This window comes from Mesocricetus auratus, unplaced genomic scaffold, assembly GCF_017639785.1.
Source record: "Mesocricetus auratus isolate SY011 unplaced genomic scaffold, BCM_Maur_2.0 Super-Scaffold_100009, whole genome shotgun sequence".
Classification (NCBI taxonomy): domain Eukaryota; kingdom Metazoa; phylum Chordata; class Mammalia; order Rodentia; family Cricetidae; genus Mesocricetus; species Mesocricetus auratus.
This window is the reverse complement of record NW_024429193.1, coordinates 58,251,246-58,273,610: the sequence shown is the minus strand read 5'-3', so window position 1 is coordinate 58,273,610 and position 22,365 is coordinate 58,251,246. Positions and strand designations below refer to the sequence as shown.

Below are 22,365 nucleotides of genomic sequence, written 5' to 3'. Positions count from 1 at the left end.
TTGGAAAGGTGCATGGCCCTGTCCTCTGCAGGCTGATTATATGTCATATTCACATTAAGTAACTGTCAAACCCTTTGTGTGGCTTCTCTGTCTGCTCTGCTGTTGCGGGGCAGTCATTCTCTCTAGCATTCTCACACTCAGGAACATGTGCTGTTCTCCTTCTGACCGTAGCCGGCAGCTTTGCTCTTGTGAGACTTCTTTCCAGGAAAAAGATGGCGACTCCTTTGCTTTTGTCCAGCTCCACTTCCCCCGCTTTTCCTGGGTCCTGAAGACTCCCAGCCTGACCTGAGTGCCGAGGGTCTCACTTGATTTCCCTCCTCTCCCCACTGCTTTCCACCCCCATACAAAGGGCCTGAAGATGGGAAGACACCAGCTCTCCTGAGAGACGCTGCTGTCTGCGTGGGAGGACGACTTCAAAGACTTTCCGCCAGCTCCTCACTGCAAGTGTTACTCAGCAGAGTGGCCCACAGTTTCATAAAGGCACAGTCTTAAAAAGGCCCTTCTAAGTTTAATTTTATCCTTTCGGCCTTTTAAGGATGTGACTTGGCTTCCAGTAGTGGACTCCTTTAGTACTGCTGGCAATGTGAGCCTTCTGTGACTGTGAAACTCATCCATCCATCCACTCCCACCTCTCATCAGTCTGTACTCATTCCCCTGAAAACCTGAAACATTTTTGAGAAAAGATGATTGTAACTTATCGCCCCTCCCCCACTTTTGGATAGGCAGTTTCTTCCAAGAATCTACTAGCCCTTTCCAGAAAGAATCCTAGTTCTTTAGTTGTTTTAATGTGATTATTTATCTCTCTGCATCTTTGTTTAAAAAGCATTAACCATGTCTTAACTGGTGGAAGAATGCCTTGGCTTGAGTTTGCTCCGATCTGGGCACTTTTGTTGAGAGGAACCTCTGGGCTCTCAGAAAGCGTATTGACTAAAATCGCGTAGCACGCTGGATTCCCTCCTGGCTGCTGCTTACTAACCAGGCAATCCTGGACCAGCCCAGTGACCCTCAGCTTCTGCATTTGTAGCATAAGAGGCTTAAAGGGGACAATCTCTAGCAGATGCTCTAATCTCTTTGGTGCAAAATAGTATGAGCTCATGTATTTAAGAGCCTTCCCCTAGACTAACAGGTTTACTGAGGTGTAATTTACACACCATTCAATTTCTTCTTACAAATGTGCAATTCAGTGACTCTTACTTAGTAGACTTACAGATGTGTCGCCATCTCCACAGTTAATTTTGTAATGTTTTCATGAACCAGAAGACCACATACTTGCTAGTATATGCCACCCATTCTTCCTGACTCCCTCTAGTGCTTGGTGACTGCTGATGGACTTTGTGACTCTATTGACCCATTGTGGACATTTCATATAGATGGATGCGTTCACTATATGGGCAGTTGTAGTTGGCCTCATTCACCCACCCTGACTTCCATGTGTATCACGTGATAGAATGCAGGCACTCCTTTTCTTTCCTTGCTGTCTAATATTCTGTTGCTTAGTCTTGCCACATTGTATTTCTCAGGCAAATGACATTTTAACTGGTGTGTTCTGTTGTGATTGTTGGTCTGTGTTTTCACTTTCTGTGATCTCTAATGGGGGTGGAGTTGCTGAGTCATATGGTAATGCTAATCTTTTAGGAATGGCCAGACTCACTGCATTGCAAAGCCTTCCCAGTGCTTTGCACTCCTATCAGTACCGAATGAGGATTTCAGTTTCCACATCTTTGCCCGCATTTGATGACAACAGTCCAAGTTAGGCATCTCCATGTTTTGATTTACACTTTCCCCGATGACTTGCAGTGACAAGAGATAGTTTTGTACTCGCTGTCTTATGTGTGTATTTGGAGAATGCCCACTGAGAGCCTTTGTCATTTTGTGATCAGGTTATTTGTATTTTTTTATTAAGCTGTGTAAGTTCTGAACAATGTATCCTAGATACAGGTCTTACTGTTTGTGTGACTTGCAGATGTTTTCTCCCATTCTGTGGGCTGCACTTTCTCTGGTTGCTCAGATATTCTGAGGAAATCTATTTTTCTTTGGCTGCCTGTGCTTTTGGCTATATTTAAGCAAGCTTTGCCTAGCTTAATTTAGAAAGATCTGTCCCTGTTTTCCCTAGTATTTTAAAAATGATTTTAGCACCTTCATCTAGGCCTCTTATGTGTGTTTTCAATTAATTTGTCTGTGTATGTGGATCCAAGTTCATCCTCGTGCTTGTGGACATTTAATTGGTTAAATTAAGTGCTCTTTATATCCACCTCATTTCATTTGGAGCTAGGTCCTGTGAGGGCCCCCAGCAGGAAAGAAGGTGGAGAAGCTGTGATGGGTCTCCTTGGTGCCTGTGCTGCGAGGCTGAGATGAGAGCTGGGCGTGGGCTGTCTGACCCTGGAACCTATGCTTTAAAAAACTGAACTCAAGATCTCCCACCCATTTCCTCTGCTTACCCATTGATGAGGAGGAAGTAGCTTGAAAATCAGCTATGAAAACACTGCCTTTCCTCCCTCCTTTGGCTTTGTTGAAATGTTGCTGCTTCTTAATTTGCACATGATTGGTAAATTCAGTTAGCTGTGACACTGGGTAGTGCAATGTCAAAGTCCCAGTTTCTGTTCTGTTCGGTAGAGCTACAAGGGCATTACCACTAGCCTGCTACCTTATTCAACAGTATTTGGTGTTACTCAGGAGAGACTGAATCAGGGAGATGATGGTACTCTGTTGCTGTGATGAAACATCACCAAGAGCAGGTTTTATTTGGCTTATTACACATCATACTTCATCATCAAAGGAAATCAGGGCAGGAACCTGAAGACAGGAACTGGGGCAGAGGCCATGGAGGATCGCTGCTCACTGACTTTCCCTGCCTGCTGTCTTATACACCCCAGGACCACCTGTGTAGGTGGGGCACTCCCAACAGTGCTCTGGGCCCTCCCACACCAAATCATTAATCAAGAACATTTCCCACAGACTTGTTTACATGCCAATTTTATGGAAACATTTTCTCAATTAAGAGTTCTGTTCCTAAATAGCTCTAGCTTGTGTCACATTGACAAAACAAAAACAAAAACAAAACAAAAAACTCACTAGGATCATAACCTTCTAAAGCATCATCAGGTCACATGAGTTCTGGTAATGGTTAGCCAGCCCTTGCCTACCATTAAAATCCTAACTTGAACCTTTCTAAAGAATTGCTTCATGAAGAGCCCTAAGTCAGAAACAGGGACCTAAGCCCCCGTTCAGCAGCTGCTGCACAGTAGAGCTGTTGTCAGGATGCCCATTCTATCATAGTTAGGGGTGCGTTTAAGCAATTGGACATTTTCTTGTGCACTAGTCCATTTGTAAGACATTCATGTGATGGACAGAGACAGGAATAATTTGGCAATTTAAAAAAATCTAAGTATGTTTCCACAGTCTTTCCCATGCTGGCTTTTAAGTATTTATTTTATAAGGTGATTTCTGGGTAGTGTTTTTGTCTACTTTGTTTAAGTCATTTACATGACTGCCACATATTCAGATAACCAGCCATGGTCAAGCACAGTAAATCCATGTAGAGTTCATTGTAGCGTGTGGTGAGGAAAGAACAGAGCGAGGTGTGATTGAGGTCTGTGCCCCATAAACAGAGTCGACTCTCACTCCGTGACACCCCCACCCCCAGCATGTAGTGTTAAAGCACCGTGAGTGTTTTGGATGAGGAAAGCTGCGAAGATATTTTGAGGAACCCAAATGCCAGGTCACACTGTGCTTCAAATAGATGCTCACTGAACACTCTTCTTGGAGCTGACAAGGCTTCTCTTCAATAGTCCAGAGGTTTGGTCACACAAGGAAGGAAAGAAGCTGGGTAAAGATTATAGAGGTCCGCCCCACAGGCAGTTAGGGTGAGGTTTAGAATAGATCCTAGATTTGTTTTTCAGAATAGAGAACCATCTGGAAGACAGAAGCAATGCTGGCAATGTAGCATTCGTGTGGAGAAGAACATGAAAAGCCTGAAATGCTGGCAATTTTAGTTAGTGACAGTGCCATCTCTCCCAAAGCTTGTACGTCCCTGGAGGACCTTATCCATGATGTGGCACTTACCGATCCAGAAAGGCAGGCTGGGCCATTACCAGTTTTCCGAGGCTGATTGATTCTGAAATGCTGTCACTGAACAACTTCAGGCGGAGGCCCTGTGACTCAACTCTGCTCTGCATACCTCAAGTTCAGAGTCTTCCCTGTGTTCTCCCTCCCGCCCACAGAGTTTTGGAATCCTCTGAGCTGTTGACCAAGGAAAAAAAATAGGGACTTAAATTCTTGTTGTTACAACTGTTTTCTCCTCCTATTTATTTATTTGGTTATTTAAATATTTTATTTTTGAGTCAGGCAAAGTTTGTCTTTACAATAGTATTTTCATTCCTTTTTAAAAATTAGCATGTGAAGTAACAGGCTCCTGTTCATATTTCATTTGGTTGGTCTCACCCTCTGCCGGCTCTACCTTCCCCTCCCCACTGATATGCTTTTAGTCCCAGTACGCCCCGGACCGCCTCCTTCCCTCTCATCCCAGGCCTTCTCCCTCCCTTCCCTCCACTCTCCTGTCTGTGTTTGTGGTCTGGGGTTTGAACCTAGGGCCCCTGTATTCTAGACAAGCGCTCTACCATCAAGCTATATGCTATATGTGCCCCCCACAATTAAATCTAATTAATTCATTATTGATTGATTGATCTGTTCTTCCTAGGAATCTAGATGGGAGGTAGGGAAAATTCCAATACCCTGATTTTTGGAACCAGTTAATGGTTGTCCCAAGTATACATTCATGTGTTGTCTGATTTTATTTTACAGAAGTCAGTGTGAGGTAACCATGAAGGCATGAGGCATAGTGAGTCACTTTCGCCATCTAGCTATGTTAGGTCAAGGAACTCAGGATCAGGGTGTTTCTTGTGCAGAAAGTCTTTGTGGCACCGATGCTGAGGGTGTACTAAAGTCATGAAGCAGGCCTGTCCTTTGACGGTGTCCAGTGAGTGACCGCAGAACGCTGCGGTGGGAGAGTTCTCATTTTCTCTTGTTCTTCTCTTAACCAGGCTTTGAAGGAGCCACCTGTGAGCGGAATATTGACGACTGCCCTAACCACAAGTGTCAGAATGGAGGGGTTTGTGTGGATGGAGTCAATACTTACAACTGCCGCTGCCCCCCTCAGTGGACAGGTAGGTACAGGGGTGAATCCACCATGGTTGGGTACTTAGTAAAGCTGGTGCTGTGTACATGTTACCACAGGGTGCTTAGCCACCCCCCACTGCTGGGCCTTTGGGTGCGATGCTCTCCCTGGGTTCTCCTGTGCCTACTCTAAAGTGTGCTTCCACAGGCATCTCTGGGCAGCAGCTCTGAGCTCAGGTGCTGTGCCTGGTTGAAGAGCAGAGCTTAGCACGTGACAGTGTGTGGTTAGACACAGAACATGCTCAGTAGGTATTTGACAGAAAAAAAAACTTGAATGCACAATAAACTGAACATACCTTAAGAACCCAGAGCTTACAGTTTGTCCTGGAAAGACATCTGTCCCTGCTCATTGCCAGGGGCAATGGGCAGGGACTCTTGGTGGCATCATCTATGGTATCTTCCTCCTTTATTGTATCCCTTTTTACACAGAGACTTAAAGCGTTTGCTTTCTTCCACTGACATCAGTAGATCAGTTTTGCTTTGATCTGGAGCCTTTTTGAAGTTTCTTGTGTTGTCTTAGGGTTTTAACTAATTTTTGAAAGATGAGTGATATGATGCAGACATTTGGCTTTAGATTCAGTTCACGTTGGCCTGTTTATCTATGACTGGAGGTAGAGACAATTAGGAACTGGTTAAGAAATGAAGAACAGAGTCTTTAGAATATTAATTATGTTGGGCATAGTGATGTACACTTTAATCCCAGCGCTTAGGAGACAGAGGCAGGTAGATCTCTGAGTTTGAGGCCAGTCTGTTCTATATAGCTTGTTCCAGGGTATCCAGAGCTACACAGTGAGACTCTGACCCACCCCCCATCCCATTTTTATATAATTGTGTACATGCACTTGTGTGTGTATGTATGTGCAAGTATGTGTGTATATGTGGGGATGATAGGCCATGGAACAGCTAGAGGTTAGAAAGCACTTCCAAGTTTTTTGTTTTTGTTTTTGTTTTCCTGTCTTTCCACCTGGGGATTGAACTCTGGTCATTAGGTTTGTGCAGTAGGTGCCTTTCGGATCTACACTTTCTCAGTGGTCTGAACTGAGCCTTTTTGAGATAAAGTGATTGACTCAATATGGAAGGGGGACGAGTTAGTTAATGTGACCAGAGGAACCTACAGAGTCTCTGAATCGCTTTTCCTGATCTGAAGTATGTAATTATTTAGAGTGCCCCAGTGCTATAGACCTTGGATAAGAAAAATCTAAAGAGGATTTAAAACTTAGCAGTATGATTGTATTCTGGAAGAACCCGTAATTCTGCTTCTAATCCCCATCATTTTCAGAGCTTTCCCACAGGTCTAGAGTTGGACTTCAGCAGAGATTCTTCGTGATGCTGTGGTCCTGGGACTTCACTCCAAACACTTCCTATCAGATTTTCTCTTCTCTCTAGCTTTCACCACTCCTGGAGTAGATTTTTGAGAAGCCATTTTTGTTTTCCAGCTTAAAAATGATCAGGAAGTTAATAACGTGAGAAATAGTTACTGCTAAGATTCGAATCATTGTCTTTCTGAAGATATAATGGTACAAGGTTGGGGTGAATACGTGTTAGGACTTGGCCCTTTTCTAATCTCCCCTGTTTTGTGGGAGTGTGATTCATGCTGAATTTGGCTCCTGATTCCAGTGCTCATTAAGTGGTATTTAACTTCAATAACTGATTCTTCCCGATACCACACCAGGCTGCCTACTCTAGCCTGGATTCTGGAAGTGCGATGTTGGGGAAATGTTCTCAGTGAAACAGTGTGTCCAGTCAGTGCCTTCTTGCAATGGAAGTCTTCTGTTGGGAGCGCCATTTTCTGGGTTACCTTGCCCCTGTAGACGGGGCAGCAGAGGTGATAGAGAAGTTTCCTCAGGCAGTTTTTATTTCTTCTGGTCACTGTCACATAGTGACCCCCAGCCTCCTCCTTCAACTACACTGATTCTTTGATTTCCAATGACAAGGCTTTGTCCGACTTTAGGGTGAAGTCCAAGCTTTCCTGGGCTGTGTGAAGTTGCCACACCTCATGTGTGTTTGGTTTCCGGTCTTCTCCACATGTGTCTATCAGCTCCTCTCACGCCAGCGGTTCTGCTCACAGTCCTGTCTGCAGAAGTGTGTTTCACATCCTGTCCTCAGACACACTGCCTGAGTCAGGTGCTCACCTCCCAGGAAGCCCTCCCCTCCATGTCTCCGGGCGAGCCCATGCTCCCCTCTGGCTGCCCCTGTGACGTGTTCTACATCTACACTGACACCGTTAGGTGCTTGCTATGGTGGAGAAATGGAGTGACAGGTGACTGAGCCAGGTCAACAGCAGTTAGCATCCTAATAGACCTTGGTAGCTGCACACTTGACCAGCTGACTTCTGCTGATGCTGAGAGCACAGAGGTAGATTTGTTCCAGGGGTCCTGATTTTGATGGTGTTAGAGCTCTGGGTTCATACCTAAGTGCCAGGAATGAGCGGAACTTCAACTCAGGACTTAGATATGTTCATATCTTAATGTACTAATTACAGTGTTTTGTATCTTTTTCTATTAGAGGTATGACTTAATAAATATTCTTCCTTCTAGATGATGCATACTTAAAATAATTAAATCATTTGTCGTTAGCAAATAAATAGTGTGAAAGGGTTAGTGTTTTAATCTAGGCTTATTGAGTTTCAAATCTGTGGTCTTTTTTTCTGTATCAAGTTGACTCTGAGGTGCCTTTTATTTTTTATCTTTTAAGGATAAAAGACATTTAATTCTCTTTAATGGTCAAAAGTTCAATTTCTAATTTCATTATTCTAGGATTTCGTGACTTGCTGTTTTGTTTTCCCGTCTTGGGAACTTTGGACTTTGGGGATGACTCTGAGGTTAGAAGTTGGTTGTGTGTGAGTGGCTACATGCAGGATGCTGCGTCTCCACCTGTGACTGAGAGCCTGGTAGAGCTGTGCTCCTAGTCCCTCTGTAGCTCCCAGCTGCTAAGCGGAAGCATGGGCTGTGTGGCTGGCATTTGATAGGCAAGGAAAGATTGTACCAGACTAGTGGGAGAGGAAAGGAGGTTTCCAGGTGCCCCAAGGGGATGAGGAAGAGTGTATGAAAGAAGCAGCTAGGCATGGATTTTAAATATCGTGGAGAATTGGTGTTTGTGCATGCTTAGTGAAGTGAGTCAGTACAGCTTTGCTGTATAAGTGCACATGCGTGAAACATTGCCTTTTGCAGCTCTGGACTTCAAGATGAACAGAGTGTCTCTGGCTCTGCTCATGGCTGATTTGCAGTAAAGAATCAGTTTCTTTTTCTTGGACTTTATTTGTGGTCGGCAAAAATCTATGTATGTTATTTACTCTTTGGGGTATTGAGAATCAGTTACAGTTGTAGGTTTTGTAGCCTTTGTATTTCTTCAGCAACAGTCATGATGGACACACTGGGGCAATTGTCATGGTAGCCGCTAGTCATGTGCTAGAGAACATCTGAAATGTGACTAGTCTGAAGTCAGGTATGTTGTAATTGCTACAAAATACCTGGTTTGGAGGACGTGAGTGTGAAAAAGTTAAAATTTCCCATCTGGGAATGTTTAGAGATTGACTAAGTATTCCACTTACAATGTTTTAGATATATGGAGTTTAAGGATATGGTAAGGGTTAGTTTCACATTTTTTTAAGTGACTCGTGGGAGTTCTGTTGTCTTTGCATGGGAGGTGCTGCTGCTGCAGAGGTGTGTGCAGAGCCGTGCTGCTGTAGTGCAGAGGTGTGTGCAGAGCTGTGCTGCTGTAGTGCAGAGCGTCTCTGCCCTCTGGGCAGCCGTGTGTAGTCAGCATGTTGGCTTGTTCAGGCCTTGTTCAGAGGTCATTCCTTCTCAGGGTACGGGTGGGACTATTGTAGCTCAATCCAGAGCTTTTTGGCCCATAGCACAAGCTAGATTTCTCAGTCCGAAAGCCTCCAGGTTTGACTGGCTCTGTTCAGGTGAGCTAGGGGTCCATCTTGACTTGTTCTTAGGAATCTTACAGAGAAAGTGAATATGCAGATATTCCTTAGGAGGGTTTGGTTCAGGCTGAGCACAGATGCCTTTATTATGGAGCCCTTGGCCTCACGCCATCTTGCCAGAGCAGCTCTGCTCTGGCAAATATCCACAGAAGGGAAGAGCTCCGAAAGACCCCAAATTTATTAGGGCAGTGTAGATTAATGTTTTGTCTATGTAGATTGTTATTTGAATTTTCTTCTTAAAGGTTCATTTCCTTCAGAATTAGAGTTGACTCTAAGCTCAGCTCACAAATTCCTCTGTGTGGCTGCTTGGGTTTTGGGTTCATTCCCGGGGCAGATGTGATTGATTTCCCTGCTCTCCTTATTAATCCAGAAATGTAATTTCAGCATGGGCTTGGAATAGTGCTTTGGGACAGGAAGTGGAAGCGAACAATGAGAGTTGAGTCAAATGAAGCTGACCACATCTTCTGTTAGCTCTCCTAAATGCTGTGAGCCTCGAGAGTGGGTTATGATTCCTCTTGCTCCAGCTTCAGAAAGGACATCTGGCGTGAATTCATGAGTACTTGTGGCAGGGGTGGGCTATGAACTCTTGGGTTTGGGAGTGGAGTCTGTGTGCTGGTGTTTGGATGCTGAATGAAGTGGCTCTGCTTTGGTCCAGATTGGTGACAAGTTGTCCTGGAAGACATGTCTTCATACACTTGCATGTGTGTGTGTGTGTGTGTGTGTGTGTGTGTGTGTGTGTGTGTGTGTAAGACTATAGGAATGGAGTGGGAACTAATCATATCTTAGGCTGAGGTGTTCTCTGTGAGCAGATGGGAAAACGCACTTCACATTTCCACTTCTCTGCTGTCCATCAATTGTTAGAACTTGATCGTTAGTCTCTCATTCGGATGCTGCCTTCTACCTCAGTTTCAGTTTCCTGGCAGTTGGACAGATCATCAGTGATCACCTGAAGCATCCTCGTCCTAGGGGCCCTTTAAAGCTGCTAGGAGGCCATGTGGGTGGAAACAGCTGTGAAGGCATGGTCTATAGCCTGGGAACGCTCTTCCCGCCCCATGGCTCCTGTGGAATGACAGTGAGAAAGCTCAGTAGCAGATATCTATTGAACAGTTCACATGTCCAGGACACTGTGAGCATCTATAAGGGGCACAAGGTAAAGGTAATTTGTCAAGAAGGAGGAAGGGATTCTTTGTATAATCATAAGAAGAGCTAGAAAATATTAATGAGAGATTCAGAAAGAGACAGTGAGGGCCGAGAAGAGTGAACCTGTGCTGTGACTCTGATAGGACAGTGTGGGACTAATGGCAGAGAGGGGACAGGGTCGAGATGATGCTGGCGTTAAAGCAAGTTTTCAGCAAACATTAGCAGGAACCCAGACCTGCAACCTCAGATCGCAAGTCTGTTATGTTTGTGAAGCAATCTATGTGAAGCAAGATTTGGGCCTGAACTGTGACAAGCCTTCACTTTTAAGAAAATGGGGAGGAATGAGCGACAACTAGGAGACTCAAGAATGACAGGAATCGAACCCAGGAACTTTGGAAAAGCAATATATGAGCTTAACAATTGACATCTCTCCAGCCCTGATCACACATATATTTTTTCTTTATTTTCTATGTATAGTGTTTTGTTGGCATGCCTTCCGAGTGCTGGGATTAAAGCAAGAATTTTAAAATCTTGGGCAGTGGGTACAGCTTTGGTGCAACTACTCAGTTATATTATAGCCATCTCACCTGTGATATCTTCATTTTTGGTGGAGTTTTTCAGCCAATTAAGTAACTACATGTGATGTGACTTTTTCAGAAGATGCAGCAGTGCACTCTGGGAGCCATTGGTAGCTGGAGCCTTTATTTGCCTTCACGTACAGTGACATTTTTCTAGTATTGAATTCTTGGGTCACACATTTGTGTTGAGCTTTTGGGCATTTCTCCTCTGCCTCTGGTGGCGAGTCCTGTGGGGAGCAGTGTCAGCCGCTGCCGCGTGCTCCCTCTTCCTCAATGGTCCATGTCGCTGCCCTGGCTGTTTGCTCCGAGAGCTCTCAGACTTCATCATTTCCTCCCACAGAGCTCCCCTCTCCTCTCCATATTTCAGTCTGCTCTCTGGTTGCTTTGCATTTTATGAGAACATCTCAAACTTTCCCCTTGGAGCCCTGATTTATAGTTCCTTGTCTTCTGCTCTGTCCTTTGCAGCGTGTGATCCCGGGTTTTATTTGCACTGCATTTTTGTTTTCATGTGACACACAGTTACCTTCATCCTTTTTGTCTCTGCTGCGTCTCGGCCCAGTCCACAGAGCCTGGTATTCCGCATTGTTCTCCAATCTCTTTTTAGAACTTAAATGTGTCAGTGTCTTGAGAGCAGGAGCCAGTTCTTTCTGAGTGTACTCGTTCTTGGCAGTGAACGTTTTTTACAGTGTGCTCTTTATCTAATCATATGTGGCGTACATCCATGCTTTATATTGCAGAACCTTTTAATAGCCCCCATGTTGGATTTTTCCATATTACTCATTCCTCACAGAGTAGCCCCTTGCCTGTAGATAAAGTCTGTGCTGTTTGGATCCCCTCACCCTGAACCTCCCTGTGAGGTGAGGGCTTTTCTGTGTCAATTGGCTCAGCAGTGAGGAGCCTAAAGAAGTGGGGAGAGGGCCAGAGTGTGAGCCTTCCCGCAGGGGGGTTGAAGCTTGGCACCACCTTCCTCTCTGGAGAAGCCTGTGTGCCAGGGGTCAGCTTCCTGAATGCCAGCTCTCCGCAGAGAGCAAGGCTGCCTGTGCTTTGGTGCCGCTGCATCCGGAGTTTGCCCCAGATGCACTGTAGACTCTTGTTGCTATAGTGGCCACAGTGGCCTGTGACTCCCCATGATTTAAGTTGCTGTTGACCTGGAGGGGTGAGGTGGAGTTCAGACCATTCTTCCAGAGGCAGAGCAAGCTCGCTGAAACACAAATCGGATATGCTGTTTCTTTGCTTAAATGCCTCAGTGGAGCCTCCTTGTTTTGGGTTGGGGTTGCAGAGCATTGCATTGGACCTGCTCTCGCTGCATCTCTCCACTACCCATGCACGGCTTGTAATTCAACTGCACCCAGTTCTTCCATCTTCATTCAGACCAGCATACATGTCCTTCTGCCCGCAGTGCTCCCGCTCCTTCTTTCCACCCACACATATGTATACACTTACCCAGCCTGCTCTGCCCATGCGTCCCTGGCTTCCCCTTCCCCCCTTCCCAGTGTTCTCTAACTCTCCCTTCTCCTGGGGCAGCAGGTACTCATTAAAACACTCGACTCCTTGTATTATCATTGTTTGTTTGGGCATAACCACTATTTGCTTAAAGACTACAGGGTAGAAACCAGGGCTGCTTTATTCATGTACAAATAGTCCAGGCCCCCACACAAGTGTAGGAGCATTTATATGAATGCATATATGTCTGTGTGTCTGTGTATGTATTTATGTGTGTGTGTGTCTGTATGTTCGTTCATGTGTGTGTCTGTGTCTGCGTGTGTGTGTGTGTGTGTGTGTGTGTGTGTGTGTGTGTGTGTTGTAGTAATGCATGAATTGGAGCATTAGATTTTCTTGCTGTTCCTGGTGCCGTCCTCACCCCCACCCCAATTCCTTGTTGCCTTTTCCACTGTGGACTGGATATGAGAACTTTTGTAAAATTCAGCCCCTCATTTGTAAAGATGATGTTTGACAATAAATAGGAAGAACTTGCAGAGCTGTCTGGCACCTAAAAATAATTTACTATGAACATGAGGTCAGTTGAGAGATCGGATCTTCTACATGGCAGTTTTTTGGGAGGGCTGCAGGAGCGCCATTGGAGGGCGCTGTCTTGGAAGATGTCTTTAGGGATGGGTAGGCTTCAGTTAAGAAGGAAATTGTCACCACAACGTAGATTGCTCGTGGGTAGAGTGAGGGGTTAGGACAGAGACAAGGGAGCTTGGTGTGACAAGGGATGTAGTTTAGCAGATAGGGCAAGGGCCTGGGGTGAGGAGTGGCCGAGCTGGCTGGTGGGTGTAGATAAGGGAATCAGGAGACTCTGGGAAACAAACGGAATAGAGACACCCTCTGTTGCTGTTGGAAAAGTAAGGTTCTTATTCTATTGAGATTATGATAATCGAATAAGAGAAGACAAAGATACAAGCATTAGTTAATAAGTAAATATTGAGCATTCCTGGATATTCATAGTTTGGCATTGTGCTAAGCTGTGGGGATTCAGCTATGAGGTAGACAGCTGCCATCAATTCAGTATGAAGTTTATAGCCCTGAAGTAAACAGTGGTGAGAAATACAAACAAATAATGAATGCCTTGCAGGATTAGTGGGGGAAACAAGGTTTCTTTAGGAAGTCACGGTTTCTGGGGAAGATGACATTTCAGGTATAGAGTATGAGTAAGAATTATGTAGAGAGGGCAGGGTAAGGTGTTTGTGTCCAAGGATAGTATCCACCAGCTACAGTCTGATGAGTGTGACATCTCAGACCAGACTAATCCGGACCCCTCTCTTTTCCTCCCCCCTCCCTCCCCCAAGGAGGTGGAGAGGGCCTGGCTAACCATTGCTTTGGTCCCAAGGTTAAACGGTAGCAGCCTGCAGCTCTCCAAAGGAAGATCACCAGGAAGTGATTGTCCTTGGAAGATTTGCTCTACTGACCTCTGTGCTATGTCTTTGTGGAGTTCACAGCATGGTGTGTGTTGACCGAGGTGGCAGTGTTGCCAGAACTGGTCTGTACTGCTGCTTTAGTGGCTTGGTGAGGAACAAGTCTCCCTTTCCACTGCATACTTTTATTTGCTGGGTAGCTCATAACTCAGTGTTCCTCCTCTTCCTGCTAAGTGTCATTAGGATACACTGGTGATTAACCTTCGGTGTTGATCCTGCCTTCCCCCAACTGTCCTGTGCCTGTTATACCAGGTCCAGAATTCACATTCAAATTTAAAGTCTCAAACGTCTTGCTATGGGAAGCGGGAAAGGTCAAATGACCAGAGAGCATACACCCAGAACTCCTGTGAGTGCTGGAAATTTCCTCATCCCGATCTCTCGTGACCTCTGCCTTGCTGCTTTCACTACAGTGTTCTTCATCTTGGGCAGCTGGGCCTTCTCGCTGGACCTTAAGAGCTGCTGCAGTAAGGGGCATCAGGGGCTGGGGTGTAGCTGAGTGGTAGAGCATTTGTTTAGCATGTGCCAGACCCTGGGTTCAATCCCCATTACTGCCAAAAAAAAAAAAGGATGGGTGTGGGGCACAGGTCTGCAGTTAGCCTGATAGAGGTTTTGGTGACAGTACTCATGGGACTTGGGACGCCCCTTACCCAACTGAGGTTCTGCCTGGTTTTTCTCCTGCTCAAGGTGGGTGGAGACATGAATTTCCTTTGGAAATTTCAGAGCAAGGGTTTGCAGTAACGATCTCTGCTACTGCTTTCCACATCTTTAATCATAGAGCTTTGTGACAGAGCTGTGTGAAGGAGGAGAAGAAACTAATGAGTTGGAGGCTCTTGTTCTAGGTCCTTAGAGAAAAATGGCAGATCATTTCTAAGCTGGTGTGTCCTTAGACATGCAGATCTCACATCTCGCGCGAGTATCAAATGAGTATATAGATATAGTCTCGTTGACGAAGCATGAACTGCCCACGCCTCAAGCACATTTCCATTCCAGGCAGTGCTTTGCAGCTGTAAGTTTGCCTCTAATCCAGTGGAGTGATTCATAGTCTTGGTCTTCACCCCTCCCCCATCCTCATCCTCCCCACCATCCTCGTCTCCTCCACCATCCTCATCTCCCCACCCCCTGCCTGTGCACTTGGGAAGATGGCAAAAGTGTGTCTTTGTAAGATAGGCTCACGCCTTAGGTCTATGAAGTGTAGAGCAAGGTCGACCAATGACAGCCTCAGGTCGCCTGCACTGACTGCTGACACAGTGACCTCTACAAGTTTGTTGTCCAGTTATAAATGACACGGTTTTGTGACAGCTCACAATGTCTGCTTCATTGTAGACAAGCTGGCTATTAGTATAGTTTCCCAGGAGTGTCAGATTTCTTTTCCAAGGAAATATTATTGTACCTACTTTTTTTTTACCCACTCTTTCTTATAACAGTACATAAGAAATATATGTGAAATATTTTTAAACACACAGTGTCTCATACCCAGATTTATCTTAGGGCCTCACTAAAGAACAATGACATGGAACATGCTTGCATTCCACAAGTCAGCGTGGTTCAGGGCCAGCGCAGCTGTGGGAGTTAGTGTGAGTGTGATAGGCCAGACTCAGCAATTACTCAGTTTACAACAGTCCTTTACCTACTTCTTGGTCGTGTGTTTATTCCTCAGCCCCGCCTGAATCCTAATAACACAGCTGTCATTCTTTGAAGTAGCGTTTTTGCTCACAGCATAAGGGAGCAAATGTGTGGTACCGAATGATGTCATCTGTCCTGGGGTGGCGTTGACCTCCCCCACTCCCTCATTCTCTCCTGCACTTGCCATCCCCTCCCGTCATTCTGTTAGTCTTGCATCTTTGCTGCTCCTCTCCTTCCCTCCTCTCCTCTCTCCCTCCCTTACCCCTCCCCTTTTCCCTTCTTTTGGTTTTTTGAGACAGGGTTTCTCTGTGCAGCCCTGGCTGTCCTAGAACTCACTCTATAGACCAGGCTGGCTTCGAACTCACAGAGATAGCTGCCCCTGCCTCTGAGTGCTGGGATTAAAGGCGTGGGCCACCACTGCCTGGCTGACCCCTCCCTTTTGCACACCTTGCTTCATCCCTTCCTCCTTCCCTTTCTTCCTTAATCGTTCACTCACCCAGTCATTCACCATTTTGCTTCCTACCTCACTCATTTGCTCTGTTTCTCACTGATTCATTCCTTCTCTCCTTCACTCCCTCCCTTCCTCCCTTCCTCACTTAGTTTGGAGTCATTGATACTTTCAGTGAAATTGGTAGAAACTCATCTCAAATCAGGAAACCTGCTGCACAGAGAGCCTGCTCAGGACTGCCGCGTGGGCTCATAGTCAGCTGACTGCAGGGTTTGAGTGCCATCATGGTGTTCTGTTTTACTCTGCCTTATCCTGGGGATGCAGGTCAAATCGTTCTGAAGATGGTCAGTTAGGTTAGGTCAGACCACTCAGCACACGCCTGAATGATGCCTCCCGATGAGCATGGGGGGGGGGTTTGTGTGTGTCATGTGACCTTGTAGATATTCTGGGGACTGTGGGTAGCTTGAATAGTTTTTAAATTTAAACATTCTGCGCTTTTATTTTCTTCCATGAAGAGACTCCTAATGAGAATTCCCCCTTCAATTGATCATTGAAGGGCTTATTTGTTAATTTATTTGTAAAGGGAGATTGAGTGGCATTTTGTTTGGTTTCAGAATTTGTTGCGATTAGAGGATTCAGATCATCTTATTTTGGTTTCCTTGAAGCGGAACTGGTTTTAAAAGAGTTCCAACAAGAGCAGTTTATTAATTGTCTTGTAATCCAGGTGGCCTGCTCTACACTGCTTTGGTGGACCATACACTCCTTGTTGTAAAGAGTACAAGGCATTGCCTTGTAATCCAGGCATTGTCTTGTAATCCAGGTGGCCTGCTCTACACTGCTGTGGTGGACCATGTACTCCTTGTTGTAAAGAGTACAAGGCATTGCCTTTTTCTGTGCTCACCCACCCCCAGCACTCCATCCTCACAGCAACTGGGGCTCCGAGCACATCAGTAGGACACATGCCTAGCTCATCCTTTCAGTGTGCTGCCAGTCAGAGCATGGCTGGCCCTGTTCATCTGCTGTTGCATTGGGTGGACTCTTCCCTCGGGCTGAGACACTGCTCCAGCCTCACTGATCTTGGGTTTTCCTTTCCCTACTATACTTTACTAGGGATATTTGTTTTAAAGCCTTTCCCTGTGTGCTTGCTCATCCCAGCTTTTAAAAAATTACTATTACACACACACACACACACACACACACACACACACACGATATATTGAGGTATATTTGTTTTCTTTAGATATATTTGTCTGTATTTTGAGATAACTGTAGCTTCACATATGGCTGTGAGAGTGAATGAGAGATATCTAAGACCCTTTACCACCTCTCTTGTGGTAGAAACATCATGTGAGATTACCGCCCAGTGTCATAGCCAGGGTATTGACATGGACACCATCTAAACAGAAAACAAGAACCCTTGTGCTTTGGTGTAGGGACTCTTTCTCATCTTCTCATTATGTCCCTTCTTTGTCATTTACACTTTTCTCTCCTTGCTTATTTCTCTGTTTTATTTCTTTTTAAAATTTATTTATTTTTATTTTATATACATTGGTGTTTTGCCATGAGTGTTGGGTCCCCTGGAACTGGAGTTATAGACAGCTGTGAGCTGCCATGTGGGTGCTGGGAGTTAAACCCAGGTCCTCTGGAAGAGCAGTTAGTCTTCTTAACCACTGAGCCATCTCTCCAGCCCCCACTGTTTTATTTCTTAGCATAGTTATTTGTTTGTTTGTTTATATCTGTATAGGCATTTTGCTTGCTTGTATGTCTGTGAAGCACATGCAAGCTCTCAGAGGCCAGAAGAAGGCATCAGATCCCCTGGAACTGGCGTTAGAAACTGTTGTGATGCTTCTGTTTGGTGCTGGGAATCAACCACAGCCATCGCTCTTAATTGCTAAGCCATCTCTCCAGCCCAGCTTCTTTATTTCTTGGCCCAAGAATTTAGCTAAGTCAAGAGACCTACAGAGTTTGTCTTTTATTTGACCAGCTGGCTACATTTTAATTTTATCAGAGCTTCTAGAAGGACCATTTCTTTTCTGATAAGTATCATTTGGATAACTCAAGGTCACTTTAAAATCTGTAAGAGTATACAGACTATTGTGGGTGCCACTTGGATCAGCTTCAGGTGGCTCATACAAGGGCTGGTAGGGCACAAATCGTTTATGGCATAAGGGTCTTAACCCAATATCCTTGTCCCCAAAGGCCAGTTCTGCACGGAGGATGTGGACGAGTGCCTACTGCAGCCCAATGCCTGTCAGAACGGCGGCACCTGCACCAACCGCAACGGAGGCTATGGCTGCGTGTGTGTGAATGGCTGGAGTGGGGATGACTGCAGCGAGAACATTGACGACTGCGCCTTCGCTTCCTGCACTCCAGGGTCAACCTGCATCGACCGAGTGGCCTCCTTCTCCTGTTTGTGTCCTGAGGGAAAGGCAGGTAAGGACAGCAGAATGACAGAGCTGGAGAACCAACCGGTGGAGGAGGCTGGGAGCATCCGGGCTCTGGCCCTGTTGTCCGTGTAGCACCTGCGTCCTGTTTGTTGCAGACTGAGGGGACCATTCTGTAATGCAGTCTGCTAGTGAAGGGTTAGTTGTCTGTCTTAGACAGTCAGCTCTAGTAGAATTCCTCAAGAACTTGGCCTGAAAAGCACTCCAGAAATCCAGACTAGATGACTAGCCCATGGACTCACCGAGTCATTTTAAGAAAAAGTACTCGTTTACTGAGAAGAGCATGTTTCCACCTCAGTGCCTCCGAAGAACTCTTCGGACTGCAGGGTTAACCCCGTTTTGTAGGCAGTTTCTAGCTTTGGGAATAACAGAGCACTGTGGAGGCAGACTCATTAGAAGAAAATCACCAGGCAGCCAAGAAAACCTGCAGCTCAGCCTTTCCCAGAGCCACACCTCGAGCTTTGTGGAAGAAACCTTGGCCAATTGAGGACTGGAAAATCCAGTTCCCACCAGATTCTTGCAGAGCAGGAAGCTGAGGAGTATCGCTTCCTCCCCTCCACACATCTGGGCACTTGACAGATACGCAACCCCCCATGGTCCAGGAACGCTGGCATGGTTAGCTGGATGCCAAAAAATAGGCAGATGCTCACTTCCAAGGCTAGTAGATGCCAGTTTCAACAAACCCATGGGCATCGGATCACGTGACACTGGAGAAGGAGGATGCCAGATAAAACACAGGAAGCATGGAATTTTTGACACATCCGTACATGAACTTTTTTATGCTTATTAGAAAATCAAATTTGACACATACTTACATGGACATATTTATGTTTATCAGAAATTCAAATTTAACTGGACATCTGCTATTTTTGTTTGCTAATTCTGGTCCTTTCCACAGGATATCTCTATTTTCCTATGTTCCTCCTCTAATGCTTTGGCCTGTACATGCCCTGTCTGTACAAGCTCCAGTCTGACCGCAGGCTGTCTGCCTCAGCTGAGGGCTGTGACATGTCCCTAATGTAGGAGCAGGTGAAGGGAGCATTGCCCCCAGATCGTGATGCTAAGAATTTGGTTCTCCTGCTTTTGATGAAGAAGCTTTTCTCTAAGAGAGATTTTTGTGTGTGTCTTCTCTATACCCTATCCTGAGACAGGTCTCCTGTGTCATCTGGATGATGCCTGCATTAGCAACCCTTGCCACAAGGGGGCGCTGTGTGATACCAACCCCTTGAATGGGCAGTATATTTGTACCTGCCCACAGGGCTACAAGGGGGCCGACTGCACAGAAGATGTAGATGAGTGTGCCATGGGTGAGTGCCTAGCATCTTTTCTGGGCTTGGAGGTTGTGTCACTCAGTGAGTATTTCAGTGGGAGTGTACTGTACTTTAGGTGCTGTTACACCCAAACCTTGAGTTTTCCTACTCCATGCACATAGTTTACAACCAACCTTTCCTGTATGACCATAAATCCCCTTCTGGGAATTAAATAATAGGGCAGATCTAGACTTGATTCTAATGGAGGCTCCTGAACTGGACTGACAGCTCTACTATTAATCATGTACTGCGCTTGCAGAGGATCCAAGTTCAATTCCCAGCACCCACATCAGGCAGCTCACAATTGCCCAACTCCAGCTTTGGGGGATATGACCTCATCTTCTGGCCTCATATACACATACATGCACATAACTAATAATAAATGAATAAAATAAATGTAAAGTCCTACTGGGTAAGAGGTTTAAAAGAAGAAGAACATGACACAATTTGATGTTTGAGATCATTCTAGTAATTTCTTTTTACAAATTAATGAATAAACTGAAAATAGAGTGATCCTGCTAAAAGTGTTGTAGCTTTCAGACTGTCCTCTGACATCCACATTTGTTTGGTCCTGGTAACTGATTCCTATGTGTTACAGCCAACAGTAACCCTTGTGAGCACGCAGGGAAGTGTGTGAATACTGATGGCGCCTTCCATTGTGAGTGTCTAAAAGGCTATGCAGGGCCTCGCTGTGAGATGGACATCAACGAGTGTCACTCAGACCCCTGCCAGAACGATGCCACCTGCCTGGATAAGATTGGAGGCTTCACCTGTCTGTGCATGCCAGGTAAATAGCACCTGCGGGCTGTGCCGACAGGGCACACAGTGATTCCATGCATGGGACTCCTGTTGCTGATTGAGCAGACTTGGGTCAGGACTGCCGTGCTAGCCCTTTGATTGCAGAGTAAGAGACTACTGGGGTAGTTAGAGCAAACCAGGCCAAATCAAACAAGATCACCATGTTGAAGTCCAGCTTCACACACTGAAAACCTCAGAAGCAGTTTCCCACTAGAATCCTCTAAATAACAACTGTCCTGATCCTCCAATAGGTTGCATACACCATCACATTTCACTCACAGAATTAGAGGTTAGCCACAGTTATGCAGGCACTTGTCACTCACCCAGAATGGGGCACTAGCTTAGTTGTGTCCTGGGGCTCTTCTGCAGGTGTATTCTTTACTTCTCAGAGGACAGCTAGGATGCAGCAGTAGCAGAGGCCAGATGTTCTATCTAGTAAGGGTGCCAACACTCCAGCCTCAGGAAGGAGGGCCTCCTAATCCTGACCTGCATCCTAAGAGCCCCAGTTCAGCTGGCCTTTAGGAAGATAGTGGGGGGGAGGCGGTCCAGAAGCTAGAAGCAGGTCACAGAATGTGCGGAGCCTTTGTTTCTGTGCTGCCTCACTGGTGGCCTGGGGCAACCCTTGCATTATCACTTGTCACTGTGGTGAGGTTCCTGGCAGAACCAGTGAAAGGCTCATAGGCAAGTGAGGATGCCGTGGGCGTGCGAGTGGCCACAGCTCCTCATGCTCTGGTGGATTGGGAAGCAGAGATAGACACCAGGACCAGAAGCAAAGCTACGCTGTTGTCTTAAAGTCCCATTGCTAGTCTTCCATGTCCCATGTCCCAAAGGTTTCATAACCTCCTTAAACAGCACCAGCTGGGGACCAGGTGTTCAGATAGACAGGCCTGTGAGGGCTATTTCACATCCATTCCATAACATCCTTGCCCCTTCTTCACATTGCCAAAGACGTCTTACAGTGTCTACACTTTGCTGACTGCAGGGGCTTTTTTATTTTATTTTATTTTTCTCTTTTTTTCTTTTTTTTTTTAGCATAGCAAAGTCCCTTTGTATTTGAAGAAGTGCTTATGCTCCTGGGGGCTGTAGCTTTCTCTGCTTCTCTGCACATTTGTGCTTTCTTGGCTGGAATGCCCCTTTATTTCTGTCTAAAGCACATGTGTGGTCCATTTGTGCAGGTTTCAAAGGTGTGCATTGTGAACTGGAGGTGAATGAGTGCCAGAGCAACCCATGTGTGAACAACGGGCAGTGTGTGGACAAAGTCAATCGCTTCCAGTGTCTGTGTCCCCCTGGTAAGTACCCGCCACCTGCCCCTGTGTTCTTCCAAAGCACCAAGCCAGCTGACCACAGGAAGGGGGAGAGAGGGAATGTGTGTGGGCTGTGCAGAAGGAAGTCATTAAAGTGAGTACTCGGGGAGCGACTTCGTGTGTGCCGAGGTGGGAAACTGTTTTAGCCAGTATGTCTTCCAAGTCTTTTGTGGCCTGAAGTCCAAGTCTGTTCTGGAATGGCCCCTGACCTCCCTGTCTGTGTCGATATTTTCGGAGCTCTCACACCTCATAGAAGCATGTTTTTTTTTTTTTTCTCCTCATGAGTCATATTCCTAAATCCCAAGACATTTTATCCCATCAAATCCAGGCAGGCAGCATACATCAGATTTTTTCCAAGCTCTTCTGCCGCTGCTGATGTTGAAGGCTCTGACTGCTGTGGACAGTAGCTTTCTACTTCCTCTTCAGGCTAAGAGCCCTGTAGTCTGGGGATACAGTTACTAGTTGAGACACCATCTTTCCATACTGGCTCAGTTCCTCTTGCTTCTGGAGATGATCTCTGTGCTCTGAAGAAGCAGCGGTGGAAACCTCGGGGCATCTGACCTCTAAGCTTTGCCCAGGTGTTCCAGTCACCCGCCAGAGAGAGTCATCTGCTTGGTGACCCATCGGCCTATGCTCTGCCAGCGATTTAACCCGCCCTTTCAGGAAAGGAAGATGGTTGAGTCTTTGATGTATGTCACCTCT

The 22,365-nt window shown here is 45.9% G+C and overlaps 1 protein-coding gene across 1 annotated transcript in view; it reads left to right on the top strand.

The window, feature by feature from the left end:
* The window catches only part of Notch2 (notch receptor 2), a 135,857-nt gene that overhangs the window by 64,840 nt on the left and 48,652 nt on the right, over positions 1 to 22,365 (top strand). Inside the window, exons 5-9 of the mRNA XM_013123808.3 lie at positions 5,040 to 5,162; positions 18,007 to 18,240; positions 19,403 to 19,558; positions 20,160 to 20,348; positions 21,535 to 21,648. Of these exons, the coding sequence (XP_012979262.2) occupies positions 5,040 to 5,162; positions 18,007 to 18,240; positions 19,403 to 19,558; positions 20,160 to 20,348; positions 21,535 to 21,648 (816 nt within the window). The remainder of the gene's footprint in view (positions 1 to 5,039; positions 5,163 to 18,006; positions 18,241 to 19,402; positions 19,559 to 20,159; positions 20,349 to 21,534; positions 21,649 to 22,365) is intronic.